Here is a 22,501-nt window from a genome sequence, read left to right as displayed (position 1 = left end):
TCAAAAGTTCCTCTTAAGTTATGAGCAAGATGCTTATTTAAACCGGCTCCAATATCTGTTACAGTTATCTGAATTATATTATATTATATTACAGTTTCCTGATCCTGATGTATTTTTTTTATATTATACTTGGGAACTTACTGACTGTAAATGGACTCTAAATGGAGGCCTCCCTCTTCAGAGGGGTGAGGGAAGTGGCTAGCCTCCTACATGTACACAGTCTATAAGACTGGGCTTATAAGGGGTGTGGAGGCAGGGTTCCACCTAACCATGATTTACCTCTTTATGTCCCAAAAAATGATGAGCTGATGGCCATGTTTGTCCACGCTCGACAATTGAACAGATTGGACAGTATTTGGACAAGTGAAAGTACCACATTTACCAAGGTTTTGGAACTCATATGAATAGGAGGAAAATGATCAGTGTATGAATGAAGGGTTGATGTGCCATGTGTTCTCATGCTTTGGTATCAAGGTATGCATATGCTGGAGATAGTAGATTGAGAAGGTGACCAACAGTCAATGGAGGTGGGGCCTCCATGGATGCATTTTGTTGCCATGTGTTCTCCAGGTAAGCGACGCACATACACACGCCCATCCACGTGATGTAAAAGAAAACATGATTCATCAGACCAGGCCACCTTCTTCCATGGTCCACTTCTTATGCTTTTATGCCCATTCTAGGCGCTTTGAGGACAAAATCCTTAATATATCCTACCAACTGACAGGTGCCATGATACCAAAAATTATCAGTGTTCACCTGTCAGTTTTGTCATGTGTGTTTACCAAGGAAGATGTTCTACTCGACCTCTCCAAACTAAAATTAGAAGAGTCCATGGGGCCCAAAGTTACTAAAAAAGTTTTGAAGAGTCCTGGCAAAACCATTGGCAGACTTATTTAACCAGTTGCTATTAACAGAAGCAGTTCTAGTTGATTACAAGCTGTCAATTTTGGTACCACTTCACAAAAAAGGTAGCAGGTAAGATTTATAGACCAGTAAGTCTTACTTCAGTAGTTGGGAAATGAATGGAAACCATGATAAAGGACAAGATTGTTAAATATCTGGATGTAGGGTTACACGATCAGAAACAACACATGTTTAGTCCAGGGAGATCTTGTCAAACTAATGTAATGTATTTAGTTTACTGGGTTATAATAGACCAGAGAAGAGCACTAGATATTACTAGACTTGGGCACTGGGGGAAAGTTCATTTTAATGTTTTTTGGGGGGAACATTTTCTTCTCATTTGACTAAATTTGTTTTTCTCCATCTTCTGTTCGGACGAAAGTTATCCAACATTTTCATTTTCAGAAATCCGAATTGTCTGTGTGATTGCCATGGAAACAAGGAATAAACATGTAGAAGAAGTTTAACCCCTTAAAGACAAAATGTCTAGTGGAGTACCTCAAGGATCTGTATTGAGACCCATACTTTTTAATATTTTTATAAGCGATATTACAAAAGATCTTAATGGTGAGGTATGTCTTTTTGCAGATGATACAAAGATCTGCAACATGGTAGACATTTCTAGTGGAACACGCCAAATGTCAAGCAATTTATGAAAATTAGAAGAATGTGACAGTTGCAGTTGATGTAAATGTAAAATAAACCACTAATGATGTAAAAATCCAAAGGCAGAATATATCATTGGGGACACTGCTCTGTCAGTGACAACAGAAGAAAGCGACTTGGGAGTAATTATTTCTGAGAACTTAAGGGCAAGCGGCCAATGCAAACAAAGCATTGCAAAAAGTAAATAGGGTGCTTGGTTGTATTGCTAGAGGAATTAGTAGCGGGAAGAGGGAAGTGATTATGCCACTTTACAGATCCCTGGTCAGACTACTCCTAGAGTATTGTGTAAAATTCTGGAGACCACATCTTCAGGAGGATATTGACATCTTGGAGAGAGTTCAGAAGAAGAAGAGTTCAGGCTACCAAAATGGTGAATGATTTCTAGGATAAAAAATATCAGGAACGGCAAATGGGACTCAAAATGTACAGCTTAGAGGAAAGAACATTTATGATCAGCCCTCTCTCCACTCTGTTCGTGGTGGGCATACCTGGGAACTCTGGGGTCTCGGGTCACTCCTTTATTTCTTCAGGCAGGTGAGCAGTATGTAGCCACTCCTACTCGTTGCCTAGTTCCTCTCCCACTTTTACCCAATGTTTAGCCCTGCCATTCCCTCCCATCGCATGTCTCACTGTGCCCCTTCCATTGGTAGTTCTGTCTTTGCGCTTCTTTATCCTCACCCCGTCCCTCCCAAATCTCTGCATAGCCTGCCCTGGGGAGTACCTATGAAGCCTGGGTGTTGCCAGGCCCAGGTATACCTTGCTTATGATGATAGGGTAACTAAGTAATAAAAGTTACTACAGGAAGCATGGATCCCATCCTGTACCTCCTACTCATTCCATATTCTCATGCCAGGTAGGATTGAAAAATTCTTGGAGGGTAAATCTGCCATGTGAGATGGAGGAGTTTAACATTCAAGATACATTTTAAAAAACGACCCACTCCTCTATCCCTCAAATAGTGGGATGACCAAATTTCATTTGAGGTAGAAGTGACCATATAAATATATACAATAATATAGAAATAGATGTTGAAAATACCACTGAGCAGAATTGTACACTTTAATTTAAACACAATTTGATGAACAAGGTTTCACATGGGGTGATGAATTGGTAACAGGTTTCGCATTACTGTCTCACTCAAGCAACTGTAAAAAATCCAGGATGTTGTTAGGATGTAAAATTTTACATTATGGAGTTTAAGAAAAAAAATCTTAGTATTGCTGTTTGTGTACCTAAAAGATTAATATTTTTATTAGAAACTATTTATCCAAGTGGGAGCTTAGGGTTACTGACACCTGAGTACAGTATTTCTTTGGTCCCCCCATAACCAAAACACACACCATACTCCCACATGTTCACGCTAACATCATACAGTAACACACATGCTAACAGTAAATATTAACACACACTCATGCTAACACAGTATGCTAAAACACACACACATATGTGAACAGCATACACTTACACATACATGCTAACACCATATACTCACACACGCTAGCACCATACACTGACATATGCACACTCTAATGCCATACACTAACACACCCTCACTTATACATACAGTGCACACACCCCATCCCTCTTATCTCACTGGAGCCTGGTCCACATTAAACAAGTATTTCATGGGCAGGCATTGGCAAAGGAGGGCTCAAAATATAAAGCTAAAGTGGCAAATAAAGTAAAATCAATAAAGGCACCACAGAAGGGAAGAGGACATCATTTAAATGCTAACTACTAACCCCTTCCCAACCCGCCAACCGTCAAACCAAACCATGAAGCTTAGGTTCTCCTGACATCCTAAATCACTGTGTTACTTCTTAGGAATAAGAAAGCAGATTTATATTTTTCATTTTTATGGGATTTTTACAAATGCGAATGAAACACTTTTTGTTTTATTCAGCTGCCAAAAAACTACTTTAATTACACAGTCCACTGAGTATATTTTATATGCCAGGATCTATTTATGCTTAATATTTTACCAAATGAATATGCTGAATATTATTTTTCTTTGCCCAACACACATCAACTCAGTTGACATTATTCCCTTAAATGTCCTCTGAATAAATTATTTGAGAAAAAGACTTGCGTTGATATTGACCACAAAGATCAAGCTTTTGGCCCTGCAAATGATTTATTTTAATTTAAGGGACTTTAGTAATTCTTCAGGAAGAACTTCATTTGGGTAGACCTTTGGAAAGAAGCCTGAACCACAATCGCCCCAGTCACTCAATGTACAATGTGTTGAGAGAAATTAATTGTTCAAATTCCAGTAAAATAAATTGAGTGGAAAAGTTTGGCACCTGAGCCAAGAAACACCATAGCAACCAGAATTATATTGTGAATTATGTGCCGTGATGTACCAAATTGATATCCCCCTGGCTTGAATTGCTGAGTTTGTTCCACAAATAGGGTATGCAGCATGATCAGGGTATTTTTTCAAACACTTGCAAAAACTACGCCATATGGAGTCACATATTTGTTTTGTATTGTGATCGCAAACTCCCATCAGAATAGGTGTTGTAGAGGTTACTGCACTGTGCAAATAAGCTTCACATTGTTCTGATTTTAATATTGGCATGACGTTCATTTGTAAATATATTAACATTTGCTATGTTTTTTCTTTTGGATACAAAAATGGCTACTAATAACAATTTTAGCAAAAAGTGGACAGATGTGCAAACAACTAAAACCTGCTTTAAGCTAAATAAATAATAATTCACTAACAAGCGCTATATATATATATATATATATATATATATATATATATATATATAGCGCTGCGTAAACTGTTGGCACTATATAAATAAAAGATAATAGTAATAATGTGGTTTTATTACTGTTTGCAAACATATAGATACATGCACATTTCTTGTACATCAATTATAACCACAAGGCTTATGACTATACCTGGGAACTTGTGGGCTCCGGCTACCAGGAGCTTACCCTTGCGGGAAGCGGCCAGGACTGCCCACTGATGTCAGTGGGTGGTCCTGCTGACCTCAGTGGGCGTTCTTGCTGACATCATGGGAAACATAATGAGAAAATGGGCAGGGGTTGGGCGACCCAGAGGATTTGGGTGTTGATCTGTTCCGCCAAACACGGAAAGTTCCCAGGTATGCTTATGCCCTACCAAATACAGGAATACTTTAAGGACAGTGATTTTAAGGAGCCTTGCGGGTAAGGACTTAGTGGCAGCACAATTATTCCCTTATTCATGTACACTCTCTTCGTGAGAACAGGCATATAACAGCATGATGCCAGCATGTTAGTCCATCTAAAAAGTGCAGTACATGCATTGATATGTGAAAAAAGGTAGTGCTTCACTTTAAGTACATGTTCGTTTTACATACATGCTCTGGACCCCATTGTTTACGTTAATGTGGGGTATGCCTGTATGCATGTCTCTGCCCATACTGTTAAACTACATTTTAAGCTCTGCAGCTTTGATATTTGGTGTGTTATTTTCCACAGACAATGTATATGGAAGTTTGACTGAGAATAACTAGCTGAGATGCAGGAAGATAGTGACAAGCAGACTATAAAGGACTTGGGGATCTTTAGGGGTCTTCTGCAGGAAACAGATCAGCAAAGATTGAATGAATTACCCTCTTAACCCAGGAGAAGGGCACCTAGAACATCACCTGGACATAGCATCAATGGTGCTATCCAATAAACATAGCATCAATGGTGTTTAGTGTGACTCCCTCTATGGACATTTATGCATGCTTAGGAGGGTGTGCAGTTACAAACACTGACCATAGCGCATCATAAAAGAAGCTTTGTTCAAAACTCTGAAAAACAAACTCAAAGACACCTGTGTGAGGAAGTTCCTCCCTTACCACTCCTTTTTGTATGAATGGATTTCATATGGATGATGCATTGAAGAAGCTTGGCACCTAATGTGATCTGTTAAGGACAACTGAAGAGGGAACAGGTCAGAATCCAAGACTGTCACAGGGTGATCCTTAGCTTACTTACAGACTATTCCACCATCAAATGTCTTGAGGAGGACCTTGGCATACCTCTCTTGCCCCTCTTTGCCACTGACTAGGACTGAGTAGCCAGGTATTATAGAGCAACATGGTGTCTACAAACAATGTTTTGCTTAGTAGGCACTATATTGCATACATTCATGCAAAGGCGCTGTGCAGAGAACACCTAAGTGGATAATAGATAGCATCCAGTCAGCATTCCTGTCCTTGTAACATTAGACACTCTGGTGGCAATATGTGGAATTGCAATTAACATCAAAGAAAAAGCTTTAGGCAGTGCCATTGACAGACTTATGGAAAGAAGTCACATCATGAAAGAGTCAGGTATTGAGTCAATGTCAGCTCTCCTGTTTATACTTGGCAGGCAACATGTTTGCTGCACACTAAAAACAATAAGCATCCAGACATGGTGATACTGCTGCCTAATGTTCTTGTTATTCTAGGACCCCGGTGGCTGTATGTGGAATTTGGCAGTGGCCCATAATTATGTCAGCGCAAGGGGCAATGTGCCTCATACTAGACCTCCCTTAGCTATGGGGTATTTCCCTTCCTTTTATTACAGCTCCCGCCCCATATGGGCATTATTATTTATTTTTACTAACTGCCGTATTTGGTCTGGTGTCCCTAAAGTCCATGAGTACCAGCCATAAATCTCTACTTATGGCTACACAATGAGACTTGACTTGATAAGTTTGTCATGATAAACTACTGTTGCATATTTTTGAAGAAGATTCAGTATTGGGAACTAGGGCAAAAAGCGTTATTTAATGCTTTTATTTTTCTAAGTTAAATGCCAAGATGTTAATTCATTTTGTAAATGGTAGTATTTTAGCAAATCATGGAACCCGTGGGAATATATGAATGATTTCTGCAGGTCCTCAGAACATGCTAAATGCAATCCATTGTAACATTTCACAAGATTTGTAGATAATGACCACAGAAAATGACAAGAAAATTAGTACAAGCTAGAACATTACAGTGTGAGATCAGATCTGTTGTTCTATGCTTTTAAATTTACCTGAACTACATATTTGATTTTTGGTTTGTTTGAAATGCTTGTTAAGTTCAATAAATAAACCATGTGTCTAGATACAGTATACTACTCGATGACAAAGCTAGCTAGAGCTCTTAAGGTTTGGTAGCAGTTGCACACTGGCCATAGTGCACATTGTATGGACAATTCCTTCCATTGGTTTGTATAATCAAGATTGTGCTGGAGCTGACTAGAAGAAAATATACCAAATGCAGCGAGGTGTGATCAGGAAGAGGTAAGAGATGGGGAGAAAGGGCAGTGTGTGTGTATATATGTGTGTGTTAGTAAGCTTGTGTGTGTGTTTGTGGGCAGGTGTACGTAAGAACAGTATAGGTATTTGTAAGCTGGTGTGTAAGGGCAGTGTAAGTGTGTGTGTGTGTGTGTGTGTGTGTGTGTGTGTGTAAGGGCAGTGTATGTGTATATGTGTGTGTAAGGGCAGTGTACGTGTATATGTGTGTGTGCAAGGGCAGTGTATATGTGAGTGTGTGTAAGGGCAGTGTATGTGTATATGTGTGTGTGAAGGCAGTGTATGTATATATGTGTGTGTGTAAAGACAATTTATGTGTATATGTGTGTTTATGGGCATGTGAAATGCAGTGTGTAAGGGTCCTGGGAGGGAGGCTAACATCAGCCTTTTTTTATTAAAAAAAATCTCTGCTGCTGTGGAATACTCTTCCAATGATGCTCAGCCAGCATTGTGGTGAACACCTGGCTGGCTGAGAATCATAGGAATTTTAGTTCACAGCTAGCATCTGCAACTTTACTGTTGCTTCACTTCCCATGACGCTCATCCAGCGTCATGGAAGTAGTATGTCTGGCTAAGCCTTCTAGGAATTCAATTCAATCTGTTGGTTATTTTTAACATGCATGACTGTGCTGACAAAAACGAAGCGTGTTTTAAGTGGAGACATTTTAAAATGCAAAAGCTAAGCAGTATATGTGATCATTTGGGTAGGTGCCATGTTGATGTCCAACTCTCAAGTGTTTTGTATGGCCCACATCCAACCAACAATTCCCATATGTACAACTCAATTACATTCTTAATACATACACTTACTGGTATCAATTAGAAAAAATTGCTATAAAAAAAGAGACTCACAGGGGATTAACCCTACATAAGTAGAACCCCTGATGAAGCCGCTACCTGTCAGAGATGTTTCCATTCCCCTTATTCACCTGCCACGAATATTTCTATATTTTTAAAGATTTAGCTAGGTTTTGAAAGGCAGGATTATAGTGAATTTTGGTTTTCTGCCCTACAGGTTCTCAATTAGGAGACCTGAACAGGGGAGACATGTTGATGTTATACACAGGGAGTTTGTGAATTAGTTGGTAGTTTAAATTCCCTGGTTGTGCAACACCTCTAGCTTTATGGTTATATCCTTGCTTTTTTCCCATTCACATACATTTATTTTAATATTTATAATAAAAGTTATATTTTATAGAGAGTTGGGAAGACCACATATATTTTTGGTAAATTAGTTTCTGGTATTAATGATGTTAATGTTAACGATACAACTTCTGAATATACTGGCATGGCCTATCCAAGTCAAGCTGGACTGCTGTGTGGTTTGCAAACTTTTTAAGAGAAAGCATTCCCCCCAAAGCAGATTTTTGTCAGTGCTCTTATGCTTCTGGATGAAATTATATACCGTATTTGCTCGATTATAAGACGACCCTGATTATAAGACGACCCCCCAAAATCTGAATATTAACTTAGGAAAAAAAGAAAAAGCCTGAATATAAGACGACCCCAAAGGAAAAAAGTTTTACCAGTAAATGTTAATTCATGTAAACTCTTTTTTTTAATAAAAGCTATGATTGAGAAAAAGATTTCTTTTGTTTTTATTTCTTGTATTTTCCAAACTGTCCCCCAGTTACGCACATCTGCCCCCAGGCTTGCCACTCCAATATGGCACTGTGGCCCATGATATGCCTCTTAACCCTCTATATGCCACTGTGCCCCATGGTATGCCTTTTGACCCCCTATGTGCCACTCTGCCTCCAGAAATGCCTTATACCCCTATATCCCATTCTGGCATTTAGGGGGTTAAAATGCATATTATGGGGCAGAGTGGCACATAGGGAGGTATAAGGCATTTCAGGAGGCAGAGTGGCATTAAGGGAGTTAAAAGGCATTGTATAGAGCACTCTGCCTCCAGAAATGCCTTATACCCCTATATGCCACTCTGCCATTTAGGGGGTTAAAAGGCATATTATGGGGCAGAGTGGCATATAGGGAGGTATAAGGCATTTCAGGAGGCAGAGTGCTCTATTAAATGCCCCCTTAACGCCACTCCAGAAATGCCCTATGCCCCCATTTAACACACACACACCCTATAACCCCATTTAACTAACACACTCTCTCTCTCCTCTCTCTCTCTCACCCCCTCTCTCTCTCCCCCCCCCTCTCTCTCTCACCCCCCGCTCTCCCCCCTCTCTTACCGGTGCTTCCAGCCGGGGCAGCGGGTTGACGTCGCCTTCTGCTGCAGCCGGAAGGAGGTGTGGCTAGCAGCGGGGGTTTGTATGCGTCCGTCGCGTATACTTTCCCCGACTCTGACAGTCGGGGAAGGTCTATGCGACGGACGCAGACAACCCCCGCTGCTAGCCACACCTCCTTCCGGCTGCAGCGGACGTTGTCTACGCGCATCGCGTAGACGTCAACCCGCTGCCCCGGCAACAAAGCAGGAAGCACCGGTAAGTGTGTGTATGGGGGGGGGGGCGGGTGAGACAGGAGGATCCAGGTCCCCTGCAGCGGTGAGGGGGATCTGGATCTTAGTCTCCTAATCAGACCTCTATTTGAGGTCTGATTAGAAGACGACCCCGATTAGAAGACGAGGGGTATTTTTCAGAGCATTTGCTCTGAAAAAAACCTCGTCTTATAATCGAGCAAATACGGTATATATATATATATATATATATATATATATATATAGTATTGGCTCGAATATAGGCCGCACTTTTTCCCCCCACTTTAAGTCTTTAAAGTGGGGGTGCGGCCTATATTCGGGGTCTAGCGCCCGACGCCGGGCAGGCAGCGGGGTTAGGATACAGATCCCCCGCAGCGGTGCAGGGGACCTGTATCCTACTCTCGGATGTGCTCAGACAGCCTCCCCTGCCAGCACTTTCCACGGGGGGGGGTGCCGGCACGGGAGGTTGTCTAAGCGCATCGTGCGGACGGTCACCGGCTGACCGTGCGCACGATGCGTTTTACCTCTGCCCCCAAGACTTACCAGAGAAGACTCTCGGGTGTGTTGCGGGTCGGCGGGGGACATCTACGCAATACGCGTATACAACTTCCGGTGCCGGCACTCGGGAGTCTGCTCTGGTAAGTCGGGGGGGGCATAGTGGCAGCATATCTCGGGGAGGGGGAGGAGGAGGACAGTGGCAGCATATCTCGGGGGGGAGGAGGAGGACAGTGGCAGCATATCTCAGGGTGGGGGAGGAGGACAGTGGCAGCATATCTCGGGGTGGGGGGAGGAGGACAGTGGCAGCATATCTGTGGGGGAGAGTGGCAGCATATCTCGGGGGGGTGAGACAGAGTGGCAGCATGTTTTTTTGGTGCTTTTTTAAAGAAAAAAACGTTTTCTTTAAAAAAGCACCAAACTTTTAGGGTGCGGCCTATATACGGGGGCGGCCTATATCTGAGCCAATACGGTATATATCCACAGTGTATGTTATCACACACAATAATCTCATATCAGAAAAGAAAACCCAGTAGCAGAAAGTTTAATTGCCATAGCATTGTGCATGAGGAGAGGTCTCAGGAAAATGATGCAGCTAGCCGTGACATCATAATGCTAAGATGTGTTGATGATGTACCTGTAGTTTAATGGCCTTCTAAATTATGTGAAGTCACAATGACCTGTGATACAGGTGAATGTGAAATCCTAATGCAGTGACTCATCGCTGTATGTATCTTTTTTATTTGTGGTATAGAAGTGCTATGTTAGACTGTCAGATGTTTACAAGAAAGAGGTAAGGTGATATTAGTTAACACTTGCAATTTCTTCTACATGATTTTCTACTATAATTGTTTACATCACCAGCAACAGGACAGAGTGGCAGTTTGTCAGGACAGCGAGAAAATGTCTCAAAGTGGGACTGTGCTGTGGAAAACAGGATATTTGGGATGTATATACTGTGGTTTTTACCTGAATAAAATATATTTATTATATTTTCAATTGAACTTTGTCAGAAACCCCAACCTAATAGGAAAAGAAGGCATGATGTCTGTGTGGTTTATATCTGCCCATACAGGGGCTGTAAATATCCTTAGCAGGCTAGGTGGTTCAAGCAAGCAGGGGTAAAATCTCTAGTTTTATTCACTGTGCCTTTTTTTTCTGAAAAAAAATCTGAAATCTTTTGAATGCTATTTATTTTAAAAATAGATAATTTTAAAAATATTTGTATTAAGAAAGAAATTAATCAATAACTTTACTGAGGTCCATCAGTACTGTTCTGTTTTACCAGACCAATCTGGTTTATGTTAATAGTTAATTGTCGGTTGCAGGTCAACAATTTGCCTGTTAATCTAGAGATTTTGGAGCTGAATCTGTAAAGAGACCTTACCACGGCTAAATCAGGGATGGGACAGTAGGGGTATTTTCTCACATGCTCCTCTGTGTAGGGACCCCCAGCCTCACACACAGCAGGGTAGCACAGAGGCTATCAGTTTTCTCAATGCATATGAGAAAGATATAAAATAATATATGATTAATGGTTTGCAGAATATAAATGATCAGAAAGAGTAAGTGACCCCTTAGATTGTATGCTCTCGAGCGGAGCCCTCATAAGCCCACCATTCCTGCCAAAACTTTGTGTGTAAGTACTAGACTTGGGCACCAGGGGGCTCTTCGTCTTCGTCTTCGTGCTCGTCTTCGGCAAAAAAAAAGTCTTCGTATTCCGGGAATATTCGCCTGTTCCTGTCTTCTCTTCGGGCGAATATTTGTGGACATTCTTTGTGTTCGTTTTTTCTTCGTTTTTTCCAGTTATGGGGTTAATACGGGGTTAACGTGTACCGCAGCAGCTCTGGCGCCAGGAGTTTAAATGTCCGTATCAGCAACTCTATTGGTCGCCACAGGGGGCCTCCTGCTGGCGACCAATGAGCACACTACCATATATAGCTAATATATTCTCGGGCAGAATATTATGCTACTCAGTGTAAAACCAACAGAGGGCAGCATTCTGTCTGAAGATATATTAGCCATATATGGTAGTGTGTTCATTTTCACTCGCGGACATTAATTCTGTCGAACTTGCAAACTCTTTTTTTTCTATTTATTTTGGTTTTTTTTTGTATTAAACTGTTAGACGAAAGGATCATGGGAATATATTTTATTTGAATAAATGCAAATGAGCACACTGCCACATATGGCTAATGTATGTTCGGACAGAATGCTGCCCTCTATTGGTTATACATTGAGTAGCATTGTTCCATATGCTTAAAATCCAAAGTTATTATGCTACTTAATGTATCTAACCAACAGAGGCAGCATTCTGTCCGAACATATATTAGCCATATATGCTAGTGTGCTCATTTGCATTTATTCAAATAAAATATAGTCCCATGATCCTTTCGTGTAACGGTTTAATACAAACAAAACCCCAAAATAAATAGAAAAAAAGAGTTTGCAAGTTCGACAGAATTAATGTCAGCGAGTGCGGACATTTAACTGTTGCAGCGGGGAGACCAGTGGATCATGGGAATATATTTTATTTAAATAATTAATAAATGAAAATGAACACACTGCCACATATGGCTAATATATCTTCGGCCAGAATGCTGCCCTCTGTTGGTTTTACATTGAGTAGCATAATAACTTATTAAGCTACTCAATGTATCGTACCAATAGAGGGCAGCATTGTGTCCGAAGTTCTAATAAGTTATTATGCTAAGTTAAATGTCCGTACCAGTGACTTTGTTGGTCGCTGGCACGGTCATTTAACTGACACAGCGGGGAGACCAGTGGTGTCCCCGCTATGTCAGTTAAATGTCCGTACCAGCCACTTTGTTGGTCCCTGGCACGGACTTTTAACTGTTGCAGCAGGGTCCCAGGTTTTTTTTTTCTGCATAGCAACTAGTGGTAAGGGGCCGTGGGAGTGAGCCTATTGGTCGCTTGCACGGCCCTTTAACCTACGGATTTCTGCTCTCGTTATCCAACGCAGCATCACAGGGGTTAATGGGAGCGGAAATCAGGAATTAAAAAGGCCGTGCAAGTGAGCCTATTGGTCACCTGCAGGGTCTTCCTCTGGCATCAACCAGGCTCACTCTCACTGCCCTGTAACCCCTGACGGCGAACCTGCGGATTTCCGCTTCAGTCAACTCCTGCGATGCCGTGAAGATAAGGTAGGCTAGATGGGGAAGGGACCAGGGAAATTAGTAGACGAAGATGAAGACGATCATGAAGAGTCTTCGTGTGTGTGTCTTCATCTTCGCCTACGTTTTACCAGCACTGTCTTCTCTTCTACGTTTCTTCGGAACGAACAAAAAAACGGACTCTTCTAGACGAATGCACAAGTCTAGTAAGTACCATACGGCTAAATGGCAAGCTCAAGGGCAGAGTTCTCAACTCCTGATGTGTTTGCATGTATTAATGTATATTTGTTATGTATGTGTTAACTGATCTAATTCAATTTTATAGCACTGCATTATTTGTTGGCACTAAATAAAAATGTAATAATAACTTACTGCAAGTGATTGTGATTAAACCAAAAGTCTTATCAAATTAACGACAGCCAACTCACATTAGCACTGAAGTCACATACACTCACCTACAGGAGAGGTCAAGTCTGTGCAAGTTAAAAAAGGGTATTTATTAACATGCATTTTCTACAAGTTACAAGTGCAGGGTTGGAACTAAATCTCATTCCTGGTGAATTTAGTTAAACTTCTAAAATTCAAATAAAGTCTTGAATTAAATCAGGAACATCAATCAAGTGCTTGAACATAAAGGCAATCTAATCATAATTGTGCAACAGAGAAACCCCCTCCCCCAACAAAAAAACATATACAATCCGCACTGGATTACAGAAAGTGCTCTGGCTGCTAGTTTGGCTCATGTGGTGCACAAACAAGCCAGCTATGGCACAGAGAGCCCCCTAGTGCATAGTAAGACCAATTACACCACAAACATTCTAACTGGGTACAAAACCCACAAAATAACTTATTTTCTTTTACTAAATTCTGCAGAAGCAGTCATTACACTGATTTCCATGAGTAATCTTTTTGGCCACTACAAAGGATAAGGTGGAGAGAGATTAATGGTAACCACCAAGTTGTGCCTAACATCAACCTATAATGCATAAACTCTGCTCCATTATGTCCCATTCAGCAAACCAAGACATTTTGGACAATGCTATGCTTCCAACTTTGTGGGAACAGCTTGGAGAAGACGCTTTTCTATTCCAGTATGACTGTGCCCCAGTGCACAAAGCAGGGTCCTTAAAGACATGGTTGGATGAGTTTTGTGTGGAAGAACTTGACTGGCCCGCACAGAGCCCTGATCTTCACCCCATCAAATACTTTTGGGATGAACTGGAACGGAGATTGCGAGCCAGGCTTTCTCGTCCAACATCAATTGCTCTACTGGATGAATGGGCAAAAATTCCCACAGAAACACTGCAAAATCTTGTGGAAAGCCTTCCCATAAGAGTGGAAGCTGCAAAGGGGGGACCAACTACATATTAATGTCTATGTATTTAGAATGCAATGTCATCAATGTCCCTGTTGGTGTAATGGTCAGGTGTCCCAATGCTGTTGTCTATATAGTGTATCACTTAGATTCTGCCCATGAGGGCAGTCTGGAAACGAAATGAGAGACAAATTTATTTTGCATGATGGAACCAACAACCCCAGATGTGCATTTTTCTATTTCCTTTAAGCCTGGGGTAAACTTTCATGTGGTGAAGAAAAGTGAAATGGTGCTCCATATGGTAAAGCCACAGTGAAAACCATGTCCTCAATCGTCTCCTTTCTCTTCTTCACGGGATATGGTCTTTCATCCCAGACCAAAGTCAAAGGAAAGCCATATCTTCTAGGGCCGCCTAGGGCAAATCCTGTATGTGGCAACCCCCAATTTAAAATGTAAAGACACCCACAAAAAATTAATGTTGGCAAGAATATGTATTTCACAAATATGTAACCTGTATGTCAGTTCAAAACTAGAAATTAAAAAAAAAATTATTAACTTATAAATAAGTTTAAATAAATAGCATTAAATAAATAGCATTTACTGAACAGATATGGTACAACATAACTCCCATCACTATATACAGAAATTAATGGTGGTACAGCCCATCATTATACACTGAGCCAGACATTGATGGTAGTGCAGCATAACCCCCCATCAGTATACACTGAGCCAAACATTGATGGTAGTGCAGCATAACCACCATCATTATATACTAAGCCAGACATTGACGTGGTAGGCCTGTGCCACCTCTCCCCCTGAAACAGCCTGCCTGTGCAACCTCTGACCCTCTAGCAGCCTGCTTCTGCCCCCCCCAAACAGCTTGCTTGTGCCACCTCTGCCCCCACCTAAACAACCTGCCTGTCCCCGTTCTGCCACTAAACACTCACTTATTCATTTACTCATTCATTCACTCATTCATTCACTAATATCACCAAAGACACATGTTCACACACTAACATACCCAGATATACATGCTAACATGGCCAAAGACATATGATCGCATATAAACATACTCAGACAGACACACACTAATATACCCAGGCAAACATGCATACACTAACTCCCTACTCCCAGAGCATGTCTCATCTATCCCGGGGGGCAACAGGGCAATTGTTCCACTCGTGTCCAGGAGGCTCTGTAAGCAATGCAGGCTTCAAAGAGACAGACACCCAAGTGATCCCACCCACTCAAGTTCACTCACTTAATTTCAGCCAGAAGAGCAAGCAGAAGATAAGTTACTGTCTCCATGGGCCTAGGCACAAGTGAGACAAGGAGGTCCATGTCTGGCCTCACATTAACACTTGTGCTGGACTTTTGGCTAGGATCAAGTGAGTACCCGTGAGCGAGGGAAAGCTTTGTCCTCTGGCCTTAAGGCTGGCATAGCCTGAAGCCCCCAGGTAGCTTTGAAGCCTGAAGACAAGGTCCATGTCTTTGGCACATGTCGTTATAAGTGTAACTGTGAGGGTCACACAACCTGCTTTTTTAGCCTGGGTGGTAGAGTAGACCTTGCTCCAGAACCTTATACCTCATTATCTCATTTACTACCCGCAGACAGGTAATGTTACATAGCATAGCAAATGGGTATATAGACAGACTCGATGGGCCTGTCATTTTATCCATTTCTATATTCATGTTTCATGTGAAATTACGATGCATTACAGAGCCATTCTATACCACACATTTTCTTGATTTTGTACATCAAACTATTTTTTCTTATAGTCTCAAATTCACCCATAAACATTGTAGCCCTCCTCCTACTAGCATTTAGAGATATTTAGAGATATTAACTATTACGCACTAAAATCTGTTATGAATTCTGCTGGGTCGCATTAAAATAAATATGTAAATCTAGATTCTGCGCCACATTAAGTCACATTTTTGTGGCTTAAACAAGGGTGAAAAAGTTTTTTGGCATCACTCGCTTGTACTGGATGATTTATTTGGTTCTCACAGCAAATCCATGTACGTATGCGTTTCTATTTCATCTTTCTAAAATCTTCGCATCGCCATCTTCTCTGTTATTAAAGTAAACAAAAGTGAGGGTTTTTGGAACGTTTTAAGATTGGTTTTAATGCCTTGAAACTACTTGGCACAATGTTCACTGCTGCAATCGGTTTCACTTTAATGATTGACATTGCTGCTTTCTGTACAGTCTTTCCCTCCCGTGTTTGGTCACATTCTTTCTGATTAACATAGAATTTGAGGGCCGATAAGAACCATTCGGCCCATCTAGTCTGCCTGCTTTATCTGTTGTAAGCACTCAGACTTTAATCATTCATTGATCTTGTCCTAGATTCAGGATAGCTTTATGCCTATCCCAAGCATCTTACCCTTACTTCACTATATTAGCCTCTACCACTTCTACTGGGAGGTTGTTCCGCTCATCTATCACCCGCTCTGTAAAGTGAAACTCCTTTACATTGCACGTATACCTCTGATCCTCCAGTTTCATAGAATGACCTCTTGATCTACCACATCTTTTCCTTTCAAATAAATGTTCCTCCTGCACTCTAAGTGGTTAAATAACTGTTTCTATCATTTGCCTTCTTCTTTCTCTCCTCTAAGCTATATGTATTGACATCCAGTGGTCTTTCCTGATCATTTTCTATCCTGCTAATCATTTACCATGTTAGCCGCCCTCCTCTGAACCCTCTCCACAATGTCCATGTCCTTCTGGAGTTGAGGTCTCCAGACAGGGCCGGCCCGACAATGGAGCCGAGTGGGGCAACTGCTCCAGGTGGCACTTTTGAAGGGGCGGCACTTTGCCTTTTTTTTTTTTTTAAAGTGGAAGAGAGAGAGGGGCACCGAGTGGTTTTCGCCTACCAAGTTGTCAGTACCCGCTCGGCGCCCCTCTCTTCTCTGCGAGCCCTCTAGCTCGGTCTCGGCTTGTAATGCTGAGCGCCGGAAGATTACCTCATTTCCGGCGCTCAGCATTACAAGCCGGCACCGAGACCGACCAGGGAGACTCACCGCAGGACTGCTGAAAGGTAAGTACAAGGGGGGGGAGAGGAAGGGTAGATAATGGGGGGGCGGCAGGGAGGGAGAGGAAGGGTAGATAATGGGGGGGGGCATTTTAAACTTCGCCCCAGGCGGCATTTTGTCTTGGGCCGGCCTTGTCTCCAGAGATCTATAAAGTGGTGTAATCCCCTCTCTTTTCATCCTGCTTGCTTTTTCCATCACCTGATCGCATTGCCTGCTTACCTTTATATCAGAAAGTGTCTGTTAATGGGTGAACACGTTAAATCTGAGCGTTCCATCTTTTCTCCCAGTACCTTGGACAGGGGCCGTATCATGCATGAGTGTTGGCCCTGGAGTCCAGCAAGCACCAGATGCCAACACAATGCATGAGAACAGTCTCGTAACCCAAATGTCACAGGCTGCCACATTTCTAGAGGAACTTTAAATGTAACCCATAATCACACCAATATTTGTATAAAATACTGTCTCATTTAAAAATGTTAAAGGGGAACATCCATTAAGAAGCTGACGCTGATAGGCTGTTGCCATAGAAACAGAAATGTTTATCTTATGTGATTAAATAGAGAAAAGGATACAATGATAGATCTAAGGTTTATTTGTTTACAAATATAATATAATAAATATCAACACAGGTGTTTTAGTTACATCATGAACTCTTGGGTGCCCATATTTCTCTAGCAGGCAATTCTGTCAGAGCAATGTATGTACAATATGTATGTATATGTAAGTACAGTATGTATATGTATGTACAGTATGTATATGTATGCATGTGTGTATGTATGTACAGTATGTGTGTATGTATGTGTGCATGAATATATGTACAGTATGTAAGTGTGTATGTATGTAGGGGCCACACGCCGTCTATGACAGATAGCGTGGGGTTTGAATGTTCCCGGGCCGCCGCAGATGCTGTGATTCTGCCCCTTTGAGAGGACATTGCCCGGGATAAAACATGCCCAGAGGCCATATAACGTGAAGGAGCCTGCGCTGGAGACGTATAGAAGTATAGGGGGTGCAGCAGCAGCAGCAGGTTGCAGCGGGGAGAGCCCGAGTCAGGTGGAGGGGCAGAGCTGTCAGTGTCTCCGTCCAGCTGTGAGGGCTGCGCGGGTCCCTCCTCCTGTCCCAGCTGCAGCTTCCCCCTCCCCTTCTCTCAGCTGCTCCCCACCACCGCCTCCTCCGCTCCCGACGCCTGAGCTGCCTCCTCCCCCTCTCCATCCATCCCTCCCTCCTCCAGCACCGGCTGCCATCCTCTCTCCCTCCATCTCTGTCCGGCTCCCACCCCGCAGCCCTTACGGGACCTCCATGCCCACACCATGATGACAGGCATCGCCGCCGCCTCCTTCTTCTCCAACGCCTGCCGCTTCGGAGGCTGCGGACTTCACTTCACTACCCTGGCCGAGCTTATCGAGCACATCGAGGACAACCACATCGGTGAGTACCCCTATCCGTGCACAGGAGGGACCCTGCCGCAACCTACAGCCCCTGGGTGCCCACCTGGCCCCTGCGGGCTGCGAGGTATTCCGCCGCCGGGGTGCACACTTGTCTCGGAGAGAAGTGCTCCAAGGGGGCTGTCATGCTCACGGTACCCCGGTGCCCCTCAGTAACCTGCATCCTCAGGACTCCCCCGGGAGTGCGATCCGTGCAGCCCGTCCAGAGCCGAGCAGCGCCAGCACTCACCTACCCACCCCCACTGGTAGCCGTACAGCTGTGCACTGCACCCCTTCCTGCGCGCCCTGCTTAGGTAAAGTCTACGCCCCCCAGGCTTGGGGGTGATTTCGGTGCCGGAGCCACCCTTGTTGCCCCCCTGATGGCGGCAGCCATTGGTGTCCTGCGTCCTGTCAGCTGCGTTGCTAGGTGTGGTGGGTGCAGGAGACAGGCTGGAGCTGTCACCTCTGACAGTGGCTGCGCCCTGGGGCAGAGTGTGGGGGCGGGGAGGGCAGCAGCGCTCTGCGGGTCACACATGGGGAGTGGGCACAAGGTGTCCCAAAGCACTGTCACCCCCCTCCTTAACCCTTTTGTGGCCAAGCCCTATGGCACCCAAATGGTTAACGGTAGTGGTGCGCGTGTGCCCTGTGCTGCGCACTCCGTATTCCAGCGGAGGGAGGACGGCGGGTATGTGCGCCGGTACATGTATGCGTGTCCCTGTGCACGGGGCCGGGGGCGGCTGCCTGCCTGCCCGCTCCGAGCGCTACAATATCCGCCGTGCCGCTGCCATTAGAGGCTGTGTCGTGCTGGGGCTAGGCCCGAGGAGGAGGAGTAGCAGGGGGTGTGTGGATGCATGTGTGGGACCACGCAGTGCCCCGTGCGGGTGACACGGTCTCACGTGTGCCGATCGTGTGTATTCCTGAGGCGGAATAGTCTTGGTGACGATCCGTGTGCTCCGGGGAGACCTCCCGGTTTGGGGGAGGGGGGCTGGGGATGCAGCCCAATGGGCTAATTACTCTTTTACTTGGTGGGCTATAACGGGGACTGTATGTGCCTTTATGTTAAAGCGACACTCCAGCCGTCATATGCACTTAATAGCCCTTTATGTCATTTCCCCTTCCAAGTGCATCAGGGGGCATTTGCCTTCTAACCCCCCCCCCAGCTATCTGCCCTGCAAGCACATCTCCTGACATCTACCTACAGTGAGCTCCTGCATGCGCTGCAGGGGCATCTAATGAGACCCTGTGCGGCATTTGCAGCAAGTGGGAGCACTTTCCTGCCAGCGACTGGCTGCTCCAGGAGGAGGAGAGCTGCAGCTTCTTCTAAAACATTAATACTTATTTTTTCGGGTTTAATGAATACATGTGTAATTGCTTACAGGGTACCTTATCATGCATTACATGTTGAAGGGTTGCCTGGGACTCTAGAGCGTCCCTGTAACATGTAATAATTACAAAGTGATATTGTTCTTGATAGCGTCGGGAGGAGCACTTGCACCGCAGACTTCATAAAGTCACAACTTATATACTTTCTGTGCAGCATCTCCACTGTATGTGTACGCGACCGTGGCACACGTGTTGCCAGTTTGCTTTCACGTGTTCCCACCGGAAGCCGTGTTAAGCAGCATGGAAGCCGTGTGGCTGTAAGGGATACGCATCAAAAAATAACAAACTGATTGAACAAATTGCAACATCTCAATGAAAACACAAAAGCTAGAATTTGGTTAAAACAGGCCTTTTATTTAAGTTTCCATAAAACAATAATAAAAAATACAAAACCAACCATTCAAACAATAACCATACTTAACGCTCTAAGCACCCCAAACCATTTTTTTGGGCAGCAACTACTGGTGTCACCCCGATAAAAGACCTGATAATATTTAATTTTATTATCATTATTTTTTTATTTTTGTTTTAAGGGCTGGGTGGCATTTATAAGCGGTTATTGACTGATTTGGAGAGTCGGGATGTTTCATATCGCAGACAGGACTGGATACCCCGTGAATTTCTCCTTACAGATCAGCCAGTGTGTGACGTGGGCATGTAGGGCAGGAAGATCATTTAGGTGGCCGTTTATTTTGTTTTAGTAAATTCATGGCTAAGGCATTTTATTTTTTTTTACTAATTTTAACCAATTATAATTTTGCATGGGTTCCAATGTATTGAAGTTACTTGTGTCCATTATGGTACAGTATGTATTGTAGTACTTGCATACCTGTTGGGCGCAGGTTCGGGGTATTTGCACCATTCCATTGTACAGGTGTTTGCCCTTATATGGTTCTATTTAACTATTGCGGTGCCACTCTTCTTATGTTATAGAATGGGAGAATGAGCCTGGCTGCCTCTACTGAAAGCAGCCAGTAAAAGTAAGTGGGCTTGCTGCACATGCGCTGCTGTGCTTCCATTGAACAACGGAGGCCTCTATTTCTTCAATGGGAATATTATAGCCCATGCGCAGAACCTTATTCAGCCCTTGGTCTTGTCTTTAAAAGTATCCTGCAAACCATTCACCATTTTCTCAAGCCTCAAATTATCCGTTTAGCGAGTGTGACATCACGATGACTTAATAATTGCTGATAAGGCCTGCAAGGAAGATGTGGTGGTTGCAAATGTGAACTTATTTTAAACCAGCCTGAAATAGTGTATATAAAAAAGTTATATTTTCAAAGATCAGAGGCACCTTAACCGGTTTCAAACAAACAAGCATAGGATGAAGAAGGTAGAAAGGAAGAGTCAGTGGCCAGCCGTGCTGTGCGAGTGGAGAAATGGGTAGAGGGACTAAAGAGACTGATTTTAGGTTTGGGAAATGGTAAACATTTAGCTTCAGTTCATTTATTTAAACTACCTATAGATTTAGCTTTGTGTCATAGATACGTGGGACAGCCTGCCAGCAAAAGTGGTAAAGGTTAATACAGTGAGGGAATCTGAACATTCATGGGATACGCATATGGCTGTCTTGAAGGCAAGACCAAGGACCGGTTGAAGGTTTGAGTCTTTACAAAAGGAACAATGGATTAACTGCCGAATGGATCTTATCTGCTGTCTGTGTAAAAATGTAGGATTTTGGAAAAGCAACATATCTAAACGCCACTTTGATAAAAACAGTGTGTAGGACAAGAGTAGTGAGAGTCTGACAGCGTCATGCCTCCATCTGGGCCACGCAGTGCCAAACCTCATCAATTTGGTAAATGGAGCATCATAGTTTGCTAGCTTTTTTTTGTAATTTCAACATCTGTTTCAACATCATCTAGTGGTTACGCTGTGAATAACCACGGCTTCCACTTCAGCGAGGACATACACTGCCGTCAGGCCTATAGATGAAGACTATATATATATATATATACAGGGCTCGACAAATCCCAGGCGCCAGGTCGCCATGGCGACAGAGAATTTTGTCCTGGCGCCTAGGTTTTGTCAGCCTCTTACATCCAGAAAAAATTGTGGATGTAAGAGGCTGTCACCACACGGGGGCGCTGCTGCTACTGTCTGCCCAGAAGTCTGGGCAGACAGCACAGCCACTCAGAGCCCGCCCCCGAGCCTGAGATCACTCCCACGGAGTGATCCTGTAGGCTGAAAACGCGGTTGCTGGAAAAGCAGCAATCGTGTTTTCAGCTGCCACAGGCAGCCTCAGGGAAGGGGTTTGTGTGTTGATTGGGTCCCCACACAAGTCTGGGGACCTCACCCAACACCCCCCAGCTGCCTGATCACTCCATGGGAGCGACAGCGCAGCGTTAACCCCTTCAATGCCGCGATCGCGGCATTTAGGGGTTAATTCCCGTTTTGGGGGCATTGCTGCTGGTGGTC

At 43.5% G+C, this 22,501-nt stretch overlaps 1 protein-coding gene across 1 annotated transcript in view; it reads left to right on the top strand.

Moving 5' to 3' along the window:
* The first annotated feature begins 18,439 nt into the window (after positions 1–18,439).
* JAZF1 (JAZF zinc finger 1) overlaps positions 18,440–22,501 on the top strand; it is a 112,097-nt gene continuing 108,035 nt past the window's right edge. Inside the window, exon 1 of the mRNA XM_053466271.1 lies at positions 18,440–18,704. Coding sequence (XP_053322246.1) covers positions 18,587–18,704 — 118 coding nt within the window. The 5' untranslated portion in view covers positions 18,440–18,586. The remainder of the gene's footprint in view (positions 18,705–22,501) is intronic.

This window comes from Spea bombifrons, chromosome 5 (assembly GCF_027358695.1).
Source record: "Spea bombifrons isolate aSpeBom1 chromosome 5, aSpeBom1.2.pri, whole genome shotgun sequence".
Lineage (NCBI taxonomy): Eukaryota > Metazoa > Chordata > Amphibia > Anura > Pelobatidae > Spea > Spea bombifrons.
Note: the sequence above shows the minus strand (reverse complement) of the source record. Positions and strands in the feature narration are given on the sequence as shown.